The 11,744-nt window shown below is 50.6% G+C and overlaps 1 protein-coding gene across 1 annotated transcript; it reads left to right on the top strand.

Annotated features, from left to right (window-relative positions):
• The first annotated feature begins 209 nt into the window (after window positions 1-209).
• Window positions 210-10,832, top strand: LOC133725511 (serine/threonine-protein phosphatase ppzA-like). Its single transcript, XM_062152790.1, has 3 exons — window positions 210-528; window positions 606-1,531; window positions 9,867-10,832. Exons 2-3 carry the CDS (start codon window positions 653-655, stop codon window positions 10,830-10,832), a joined length of 1,845 nt encoding a protein of 614 aa, XP_062008774.1. The 5' UTR covers window positions 210-528; window positions 606-652.
• The last annotated feature ends 912 nt before the right edge of the window (window positions 10,833-11,744 follow it).

Raw genomic sequence — 11,744 nt, 5'->3', positions numbered from 1 at the left:
GTGGCGGTTGATGTTGGCGATGAACTCACTGTGGCGGCTGTCCGGCTGCGAGGGGCCAACTGTGGCGGAGGTACTGCACTTCTACGAACTGGTGTACGTGAAGCGCCAAGGTTGCAGAGGGCAGGTGAATTTGAGTCGCCGCCAGGGAGCGCCCAAGCTGATTGAGAACTTGAGGGACTCGATGTCCTACTGGCGGGGGACCTTCTGCGTCGCCACGGTGGGGTGGGAGTACCAAGCGGAGTCCAACGAGGGGGAGCCGACGTTTAGGATTAAGTCGGAGTTTCAGCCTATCCGAGGTTGTCTGGCGGTCTCCGCTGAACACGTCTGGTTTTACGTTATGTATAGCCTTTGTACCGTATGCTAACCATTATTCTTGTTTTGTAGCGGGCTTGCGGTATACCCTGACTCGTGAGGAAGAGTGCCGCGTGGCGCGCATCAGAGGCTGTTGGCGGAATCGAAATTTGCTTGACTTCCGCCTGCTGACCGGTTGGGAGTTGTTGGTCGATCTGCAACTGACTCGCGCCGTTGGTAAGACACCTCCGCCAGACAGTACCTTTTGCTAGGTTGTTTGAGGCTGACGTGTTCGCATTTTGTTTTTGTTGTAGAGACTCCGCCAGGAAACAAAGCTAGCCGCGACGCTTTCGAGAAGGCCATGGACCGTGCTGAGATTAACAATTTCTTGGAGGCCATGTACGCCTCAGGGCAGGCGGCCCAGGAGACGGTTGTAAACCCGGAGACATTGGCGCTGAGCCCATCCGAGGTTCCGGTGGTGTTGCCCATGCCGCACCACTCCCACCTTGGCGCCGACGGCCTGCCAGTTGTTCAGGCTGGTGCCACTGTGGAGGGCGGGAAGAAGGGGTCCGCTGCTCCCGCTCCGCAAAAAGAGAGGGTGGTTGCCATCAGGCGTGGCTCACAGAGGGCGGGACAGCCGGCGGGGACTGCCACGGCGCCCGCTGGAAACACACGGGTGCTCCTGCGGAAGCGCCGGCAGAACGACTCCGCCGAGGAGGATGAGGATGAGGATGAGGGTGAGGTCATCCGGATCCGCCAGCAAAAGAAGGTTCGGCAAGCTCCGCCAAAGGCCCCGGCGGTTTCTGAGAAAGAGGCGGTTGTGAGCGATCTGGACTCCTTCGCCGCATATGCCGAGTTCATGACCGACAGTGAGCGGGAGTTTCTATTCCATCTCTGCGAGCGGTTGGGCTTTGGCGGCCTAGCGGGGATTTCGCGCCCCACGGCGATTGACAAGTCCCCCTTCAGCTCGGCCTTTGGTCACCTGGCGGTTGGGCTGAACGAAATGTTCCTGGCGGCGTCGAAGCAGCCCCGGATCGAGGTGCAGCTCAGGGAGGAGGTGAAGAGACTCGAGGGGGAGCTTGCGGATGCTAAGGACAGGCTGGCGGATGTGGAGCGACGTCTGATGAAGGCTGACTGCGATGTTGCGGACGCTCGCGGCAAGCTGGAAGTCGCCATCCAGCGGGATGTGGAGCGAAATGATCGCGTCTCCAAGCCAGACAGGGCCCTGCTGCAGGAACGGGTGGCCTCTAAGGAGAAGAAGATTGATATCCTGCAGCGGGAGTCTGCCGCCAGGCAAGGGGAGGTGAAGAAACTAGAGGGTGAGGTGGCCCGCCTGAGGGACGAAGGGAGCCGTGCCGCGGCCGCCGCTGTGGAGAAATTTAAACAGTCGGCGGAATACAAAAAGGCGATGAATGACGCGGCGAAGGCGGGCGCCCTAGCCAATGTGGAGATGCTGCGCCAAAAGGGTGCCATTGACTGGGCAAAGGCGTCCCAGCCCGCCGTGCCGCAAGCGCAGACTGTTCCGCCGGTGAAGAATGCCCCGCCAGTGCCGAATGTCCTTGACGCTGGCTCAGGCAGCGGAGAAAATACTGCTCGGCCGGTGGATGGCGCCCAGCGGACTCCTCCCACCCAGTCGGATGTGTCCCGTGCCGGTTTTATGGCGGCGCATACTCGGGCGGATGGGACTATAGAGACTCCAAGTCCCACTGCCCGAGAGTCTGAACAAACAAGCCGGGCGCAGCCGCCGCCGCATGCCGCCGAAGAGGACGCTGAAGCCAACCCTTGAGATGCTGACCTTTCCTCTTTCTTTTTTTTTTTTTTTTTTTTTTTTGTGTAGCCGCTGAGGCTGAATATTGCGTGGATGTAAAGAATATTTTTGGGTGGGGAGTCCCAGCCCTCAATATATGAAATGAAATTGGAATTTTGGCTAGTGATGATATGCTCGTACCGCTAGAGGTTTGACGTAGAATTTTCTTTTGCAATCAATGAAACATTAAAGGAATTAAGATTGGTCCAAGTGCACAACGTAGCAGACGTAGTCCGCTGACGATTACTGGCGTTGCCAGTTGCCCTCAGTGCTAGACTTGGTAACAATGGTTTGAATAATTCCTCGTTTCATTGATAACTGACTGATCAGTGTTTACAAAAGTGGGGATGTACCCGTTGGGTAGCTTCCCTTAGCTAAATATTGAACAAAAATTTAGCTAAGTCAAGATGCTCCTGGGTAGTGACATGACTATTTATAGTAATACCGAAGGTGTTCGGTATTCCAAGGGTGGGTGGTTGTGACGCCACCCTTGTCCATTAAGTAGAAGGTGCCAGGGCTAACGACTTCTACTATTTTGTACGGACCTTCCCAAGTTGGGCGGAGTTTTGTCGGCGGTGGAATGACTTCCTTCATTACCCAGTCCCCCAGTTGGAGGTTCCGGGCCTTGACCCTGGCATTATAGAAACGTGATACCCGCTGCTTGTTTTGCAGGTTGTGCAAATGGGCCTTGTGTCGTTTTTCCTCTAGGAGGTCCTTGTCCAGGTTGATGCCGTCACTGTTGGTTGCTGGTTGGTAGCCTTCAATCCTAGCGGTAGGTTGAGTTACCTCAATAGGCAGGACAGCCTCAGTGCCGAACATCATACAAAAAGGAGTTTCACTAGTGGCGGAGGCCGGGGTTGTTCTGATGGCCCACTTCTGGAAGCTTCTCCGCCCATAAACCCTTGGCGGTGTCGAGTTTCTTTTTTAGCAGCTTCTTGATTATCTTGTTTGCTGCTTCGACCTGGCCATTGGTTTGGGGGTGTGCGACAGATGCAAAACTCATCTTGGTGCCAAGATTGGCGGTGAAGGAGATGAGTTCTTTGTTGTTGAATTGTGTGCCGTTGTCTGTAATGATTGTATGTGGGACACCATAGCGGCAGTAAATGTTCTTCCAAAGGAAGTGAATGACTTTGGCGGTAGTTATTGCCGTCAGTGGTTCTACCTCTATCCACTTACTGTTGTAGTCGATGGCAACGATGATGTACTTGAACTGTCCCTTGGCGGTTTGGAATTTTCCCATCAAGTCGAGGCCCCATGTAGAGTGAATCCATGGACCGATGATGATTGAAAGTGGATCCGCCGGTGCATGTGGGAGATCAGCAAACTGCTGGCACTTGTGGCAAGATCTTGATACCTGCCGGGCGTCATCACAGAGCGTAGGCCAAAAGTAGCCCTGTAGCATTGTGCGATTGGCCAGGGATCTGGCGCCCGAGTGGTTTCCGCACTCCCCGCCGTGGATTCCCGCCAGCACGACCCTTCCCTCCTCTGGGGTTAAACAGCGGAGGTTGGGGTGAGTGAACCCCTGGCGGTAAAGCTTGCCATTCTGGATATTGTAGCGGGTTGCTCTCCGCTGAAGTTGTCGTGCCTTGACCTTGTCTTCTGGCAATGTCCCGTTGCGCTTGTATTCAATAATCTCGTTCACCCAGCTGGGATTGATATCAATGTTGAAGATCTCCGCCAGGGTTTTTGTGATGCTAGGCTTATCAAGACATTCCACCCTTGTGTCCGCTGGACTTTGGTGTGGTTGGGCGGTAGCCAATCTTGCCAGTGAATCAGCCTGGGCGTTCTTTTCCCTGGGGATTTGTGTGATGGTATGAAATTTGAATTTTTTCAGCAGTGTTTTGACGTACCCCAAATATGCCGCTAACTGCTGGTCCTTGGCTTGGAAGTTGTCGTTGACCTGGTTAACGACTAATTGAGAGTCGCTGAAGATGTTGACGCTGTCAGCACCTAAGTCAATGGCGAGTAGTAGGCCGGCGATGAGTGCCTCGTACTCCGCCATGTTGTTTGAAGCTTTGAAGTTGAATTTCAACGCGTACTCCGCGTTCAGTCCCCCGGGTCCTGTTAAGATGACTCCGGCGCCGCTGGCCTTGGCGCTGGCGGAGCCGTCCACATGCAGGTTCCAAGCTGACTGTAGGGGAATTGCCTCCCCAACGGTTACCACTTCCGTTACGGGCACTGTTTCAATACCGGGTTCAGGTTGACGCTCGGTGAGTTCAGCAATGAAGTCCGCCACTGCCTGGCCCTTCATGGCAGTTCTTGGCTTGTACTCTATGTCGAACTCGCTGAGCTCAATGGCCCACTTGCTGAGGCGCCCCGAGTGCTCAGGGTTCTGCATCACTTGCCTCAACGGTTGATTGGTTAACACATGGATCGTGTGAGCCTGGAAGTATTGGCGGAGGCGTCTGGCGGCAACGATAAGTGCAAGGGCCAGTTGCTCCAAGGGAGGATACCTTGTTTCTGCTCCGTTCATGCCTCTGCCGGCGTAGAACACTGGGAGCTCATCTTGGCCTTCCCGCCGGACAATGGCGCAACTTACCGCCGATGCCGAGACCGCCAGGTATATGAATAGTGTTTCTCCTTGCACAGGGACAGAAAGGAGAGGAACTGCCGCCAAGTATTCCTTCAGGCCCTGGAACGCCGCCCGACACTCCGGGTTCCAGTCGATGATCTTCTTGTGAGTTGTTTTGAGGAGTTTGAAGAATGGGGCACACTTGTCAGTGAGTCGAGAGATGAATCGAGAAAGGGCGGTTAACTTGCCCTGGAGGCACTGGACGTGTACCTTATACTCAGGGTCCGCCAGGTCAAGGATGGCCTGGACCTTGTCTGGGTTAGCCTCGATGCCTCGCTCGCTGACGATGTAACCAAGAAATTTGCTAGCGGTTACCGCAAAGAAACATTTTTCTGGGTTGAGGCGCATACCATAGGCCAAGAGAATGGTTACTATGACTTTGAGGTTTGCCACATGTCCGCTGGCCTTTATGCTCTTAACTAGCATGTCGTCGACGTAGACCTCGATGATTTTTCCCAGATGTTCAGCGAACATGGCGTTCATCAACCGCTGGTAAGTTGCACCGGCGTTCTTCAGACCGAAAGGCATGACTTTGTAGCAGTAGAGGCCTTTGTCGGTGGTGAAGGTGGTGCATTCCTGGTCGCTGGGGTGCATTTTGATCTGATTGTATCCGGAGAAAGCGTCCATCATGCTGAGGAGCTCATGTCCGGCGGTTGAATCGACCAGCTGATCGATACGAGGTAGCGGGAAACTATCCTTTGGGCATGCCTTGTTGAGATTTTTGAAGTCGACACACATCCGCCACTTGCCGCTGGGCTTTTTGACCATCACTAAATTTGAGATCCACTGGGGATAGATGACTTGGCGGATGAATCCAATGTCCTGGAGTTTGGCGACCTCCTCTCCGATTGCCCGGTACTTTTCCTCATCGAAGGCCCTCCGCTTCTGCTTGATGGGATAAAAGGAGGGCTTGATGGTCAGTTTATGAGTGATAATGTCAGGGGAGATACCTGGCATGTCCGCGTAGGACCATGCAAAGACGGCGGCGTTATGGCGTAGGAACTGAGTGAGTTCTGCCTCCACCTCTGGGTCTAGCTGGGCGCCTATGCGGACTGTCCGCTCAGGGTGCTCGTCTGAGATGCAGACCACTTTCAAAGACGTGTCCGGGTTGACCGGCTCCTTCCTTACATATTTCTCCTCCTCATCCCTAGGATCCTCAAAGATGTTTGGTGGCGGTGCCTCACTACCCACCGTCAGAATTTCATGGCGGCGTGCTAACCGTGCTATAGTCATTGAATAACATTCGCGTGCCAACTGCTGGCTTCCCCTCACACTGCCCGTGCCATTAGGTGTGGGGAACTTCATGAGAAGCATGTATCCGGCGATGATGCACTTAAGCTTGTTGAGCGCCGGTCGTCCGAGGATGGCATTATACGAGCTGAGACAATCAACGATTATGAATTCTGCATGTACCTCCGCCATACATGGACTAGCGCCAATAGTCAACCGCATGTAGTCAGAACCGAGCGGTTGCGTGACGTCACCGGAGAAGCTGAGCAGTGGCTCATGGTCCTGGAGCAACTTGTTATTCCGCTTGAGGTGGCTGTAGCAACCGCTGAAGATGACGTTGACAGCGGACCCGCTATCCACCAATATTCTCCCCACTGAGAATCTGCCAAGAATGGCGTCGACCAAGAAGGGGTCATCATGGGGTAGATGCACCCCGCGCTCCTCCTCCTCTGAGAATGTAATAGGTTCCCAACCCGCCTTTGGGAGTTTGGCGGCTCTCTCGTAGCGGATATTGCAGACTTCCTTCGGGTGATTAGGGCGTGCATAACGCTTCCTTGCCCTGTGAGACATGCCCGTGATTGGAGCACCGCCGTCGATGGTGTTAATGCGGCCCAAGGTCTCTACGTTGGCGATCACAGGTGGCGGTTCGCGCACCTTGAACTGCTCCATCCTGCCTTCACGGTATAAGGTCTCAATGGCTGTTTTTAGTGCGTTACAGCTGTTGGTATTGTGGCCGCTGTCTTCATGGTACTTGCACCACCTGGCGGTGTTTCTAGGTTTGCCCGTCTTTGGGTATTTTGCTGGGGGTGGCGGCGGGATTTGATCCTTGCACTGATTGTATATTTCCTCGTACGAGGTCGTGAGGACCGTGAACACTGCATACCGCTGAGAAGACTCCGTTTGCTTGTTGCGGTTATCCTCCTGGGTTGGGCGGTTTCCCTTGTTGTGGTATTGGTCTTTCTGCCGCTTGTTCTGGCAGTGGCCCTGTTGCCATTCCCTCTTCTTGTCAGTTGGTGGTGCGGCGGATGCCTTATTAGCGGTCTCATGCTGACTGGAGGTGGGTTGTGTTATCTTTGCTGGCGTCGCCGGCGGCGGTGGGGCTTCTCCATATGTAATGAATTCCGCCTGGGCGTGAATGACCGCCTCACTCATGATATGGTCATATGCCGCGTTTGGATGGTTGTAGTTGAGGTGATAGAGGAATGGTCCCTTGAGGAGTCCCTGCTTGAAGGCCGCCGATGCCATTGATTTGTCTAGATCGCGGCACTGAGATGCTGCCGCTCGCCACCTTGTGACGAATGCCTTTAGTTATTCGTCTTCCCCCTGTTTGACGCTGAACAGCTGACTTGTGTTATGATGTCCGGCGGACAATAAGATGAATTGAGAGAGGAAGGTATGCGATAGTGCATGAAATGAGTCAATGGATCCCGGCGGACACTCGAAGAACCAATTCATTGCCTCTCCGTCCAGTGTCTCGCTGAACAAGTGGCACAGGGTGGGGTCGTCAAATCCATTGTTGTTGGTGACCCTCTTGAAGGTGTCCATGTGGACGAAGGGGTCGGACGTGCCGCTGTAGTGTGACATCTTTGGAGTTTTTGCACACGCCTGTCTGATAGCTTGCAGAATTGCAGCGGTGAAGGGCCCTGGTCTGGACGTGAAAAGTGGACTTTGAGTTGGCGCCGGGGCGCCCGACTCTGCCCGGACCAACCTCTGTTCCAACTGTTGCATCCTCTCCAGAATTTGGGCTGTTGCGTCGCCGGCGGATCCGGCGTATGTACTCCGCTGGGCCTGCCTACGCCTTGGCGCCGGTGGATTGCCCTCAGTTCCTGCCCTAGCCTCCGAGCGGTTGGTGCGCGGCACTGACTCCGCCTCCTGCTCTAACATTAGCTGGGGGACGGGTGGTGGTCCCATCCCCAATAGTTCAGGTGGGTCCAGCGGAACCTGCATCTGTATGACTGGTCCTGGTGCTAATGTGCCAGTGTTGGGCTGACTACGCCTTGTGCTGTGCGAATGCTCGCTCTGCGCTGGATTGGCGGTTCTTTCCAACGTCCTTTTCAGGTCATCAAAACGTGACATCAGCGTAGCCACCTGTTTTTGGGCCTCAGCCTTCTCTCTGCGCTCCTCTTCACGCTCTCTGTTTGCCTTGTGAAGGTCTGCCAGTGCCAGCTCGTACATGGCGGCGAGGTCCTGGCCTGGCGGGCGGCTGCTGCTTGGATTTGCCTCACCGCCGGGGTTGGCTGGGGTGTTGAATAGTGCGCGGTTAACACCTACCGCTGGATTGGAGGGTTGGGGGATGGCGGATTGGTCTGCCTGCTCCTCAGCGTTTTCCCCGCTACCGCTAGTCATGGTAGTTGTGATGGGATGACCTTTTGTTCAAGGGTTCCCACAGACGGCGCCAATGTTAATGCTCAAAGTCTGGCGGTAGCCAAACCTTCGTTTAACGCAGGTCCGTTGGGCGGACCGCTACTCTGTGCACTTGATGATCTTCGCTAGCTGTCAAATGAGAGACAGGGCGTCAGAGGGAGACCGCGTTGGGCGGTCTTCACTTCTCCGATGCCTAAGTCAGTCCATGCATATAGGCAGGATAACAATAAATGAGTAATAGAATGCGTAATTAATGAAGAGAGAAGAGAGGACCTATTTATAGGTGAGGAGAGGTCTGATCTTCTCTCTGTTTTCGATGTGGGACTGATGTGCTTCAGTTCTTAGTTTCAGTAGCTTCTGACGCCGTCTTGGAGCAGCGCGTGGCGGTGCGTTGGCGGTGATATGGGGACGACCCTGCGCTCAGGCCGTAGCCCGCCTGGCGGTCTATCCGTAGGACATTACTTCGGTGGGAGTTGATACTTCTGGCGGTATAATGAGCGTAGCTCATTATAGCTAATTATGCTTGCAAATGTACATGTAGGTACAAACATTGATGGAATTTGTTAGGTTTGAATATTTAAACACTAATGGAATTTGTTAGGTTTGAGTCACTTTCTACTCATTTTTCCTTCAATTAATTCTCCACCAAGACTTCAGATTTTGCCCATGACTTCTTCATATGAAATGATCCACCATGAGTGTAGATCATTGTGTCAAATGTTCAGAATTTATTTCCATGCCATTGGGCCGAAATCGCTGCTGGACTCCTTACAGATCCAGTTTTCCAGTTTTGCTTCTACATAAAATTGGGCTGACTGTTTGAAGGCCTTCCACTTCTATTTGGCTCTTGCACTCTTCATAAGAAATGTTTCTTAGGATGTCTAGAATGGATCTGGAAGGTTTCAGCGCATTTGAAGTTCATTTGGTCAGGTGGTCGCTCCTTCTTCCTTGCTTGGCTTGGTTTCTCCTAGCCGGAGTAGGAAAATGTGTAAAGTTGACATTTTTAGTGCATTTCCATTTTTCTCCATCATTTTCTAGCATGATAAGGAAAACATAATAAATATATATAAATAAACACAAGGTTAAGCAAAAGTACAAGATTAGGGAAATAATGAAATTGGATTAGTCAACATTAAATTTGGACTTTAGAACAAGTAATTTCCATGTTTTAAGGGACAAATATGTATATGAATTATGATCCAACAAAACTCAATTTCAATGTTTAAACCCTAGCTACATAAAGAGAAAAAAATGAACAAAAGAATATATAATAATCATATGAATATGTATTTTTCACATTATATTTTCAAAATTTGCAGGAAACCCAATAAAGGTATGTGTTATGCAAATATTTTGTTCGAATGTATGTGCAAATCTATTGACTGAATTACATGAAATTTTTTATGTTCTTAATTGAAGAAAAAAAAAGGGGGGTGAAATTTGCACAACCCCTTTTACATTCCACACACCCTTTGCATTTTTTTAATATTTCTTATCAATTCACTATATTTCTCTTCCAAAACTACCCTTCTCTCTCTCTCTCCCCCTCCGATCCAAATCTCATACTCCCTCTCTCTCTCTCTCTCTCTCTCTCTCTCTCGGTTTCCGCCTGAATCTGAATCTGAATCTGACCCATCTCACTGTAATCCTCCGCTACCCACATCCCAACATCAAGAACAATCTTTATCTCCAAACCAAGTCCCGAAAGTTGCAGAACCAGCGATCCTGGGATCATCGTCGTCGCCGCCGCCGGAGCTAGACTTCCCAATCGAATGGCCCCCCAACGGGAATCTCAGCCTGGACTGGGTCCAGAACCTCATGTCCGTCTTCGATTGGTCTTCAAGAAATCTAACACCAACCCAATTCCCGGAGGTTCTTCCCGTCCGGGTTTTCGATTCCTTGGCTCTTTGTGCCTCCAAGATTCTCCACAAAGAACCCAATTGTGTCAAGATCGACGACTGCGGCCCTGACTCCACCGTCGTAGTCGTCGGAGACGTCCACGGCCAGTTGCACGACGTTCTTTTTCTTCTGAAGGATGCTGGGTACCCTTCGGAGAATCGAGTCTTCGTCTTCAATGGGGATTATGTTGACAGAGGAGCTTGGGGTCTTGAGACTTTCTTGATTTTACTGGCTTGGAAAGTGTTGATGCCGAAAAGCGTTTATCTTTTGAGAGGTAACCATGAATCCAAGTACTGTACTTCTGTTTATGGGTTTGAGAAGGAAGTGCTAGTCAAGTATAGAGATGACGATGGTAAAGATAAAGTAGGTAAACATGTGTATAGAAAATGCCTGGGATGCTTTGAAGGGCTTCCTCTTGCGTCCATTATAAATGGCCATGTATATACTGCTCATGGAGGGCTGTTTAGGAGCATTGCAGTGACACCAGCTAAGAGGGGAAAGGGAAAGAAGAATCGAAAGATTGTTTTGAATTCGGAGACTAGTACTTTGAATTTGGCCTTCACCATTCGTTTTGATGATGAAAATTCAAGTAGTAAGCTTAAAGTGTGGGTTGCCCAAGTGGAAACCGGGAGGGAGGGAGGGAGGGGGAGAGAGAGAGAGAGAGTCTGAGATTTGGATCGGAGGGGAGAGAGAGAGAGAGAGAAGGGTAGTTTTGGAAGAGAAATATAGTGGATTGATAAGAAATATTAAAAAAATGCAAAGGGTGTGTGGAATGTAAAAGGGGGTGTGCAAATTTCACCCCCCAAAAAAAATTGTTGTTTAAATCGAAGCATGAGTGTAATGAAAAGGAAAAATGAAAAAAAAAATTTTAGAAAAAAACCAAACTAATTTAGGGTCATTAGATTTTGAAATGATAAGATAGTCTTTTTCTCAAGAATTACATAACATGATTTGACAAATAAGTGACTTGTATAGGTGACATGGCATGGCACCTAAGATTGAGGCCATAAATCTTAGGCCTCATTGAGGCCACAAATCATTTTCCATGAAAGTTATTAGTGGCCGGCCAAACTTCAGACACTGTTTGCGATTTTTTCTCTTGAAGTATATAGATTCTATACAAAAGCAATTGACAATGGATCGAGAAGGCTTTGCTTCTGATACCATATATTCCAAAGGTATCCAAAATTCCAAACGTACCTTTAGCTGGAGATGTGCAACTGAATAAATTCCCCCACTTTGCTTCTGATACCATATATTCCAAAGGTATCCAAAATTCCAAACGTACCTTTAGCTGGAGATGTGCAACTGAATAAATTCCCCCTCTTTGTTTCACTTCTTATTTTTATTGAATAAATTCCTCCGAGGAGGTTCATCTAAAAAAGAAAAAAAGATGTGCAACTGAAGAACCAAAATACTTCTTTGTCAGAAACGGGAAGCAAATCAGCTCTATCACTACTAGAATTTTGGCCTTAGACATCACGACAATTACATCGCTGAGGAATTCACGCGATGTAAAAAAATGTCATTAACATCGATTCCTCAAATACCGATTTCTATGGATATTACTGACATCAATAT

The sequence above is a fragment of the Rosa rugosa genome, chromosome 1 (assembly GCF_958449725.1).
Source record: "Rosa rugosa chromosome 1, drRosRugo1.1, whole genome shotgun sequence".
Taxonomy (NCBI): domain Eukaryota; kingdom Viridiplantae; phylum Streptophyta; class Magnoliopsida; order Rosales; family Rosaceae; genus Rosa; species Rosa rugosa.
Note: the sequence above shows the minus strand (reverse complement) of the source record. Positions and strands in the feature narration are given on the sequence as shown.

Coding starts and splice junctions, on each gene's coding strand:
- LOC133725511 (XM_062152790.1), top strand. CDS start 653: ATGGACCGTGCTGAGATTAACAATTTCTTGGAGGCCATGTACGCCTCA. Junction 1,532..9,866: donor GGGCCCTGCTGCAGGAACGG/GTGGCCTCTAAG, acceptor TCTCTCTCTCGG/TTTCCGCCTGAATCTGAATC.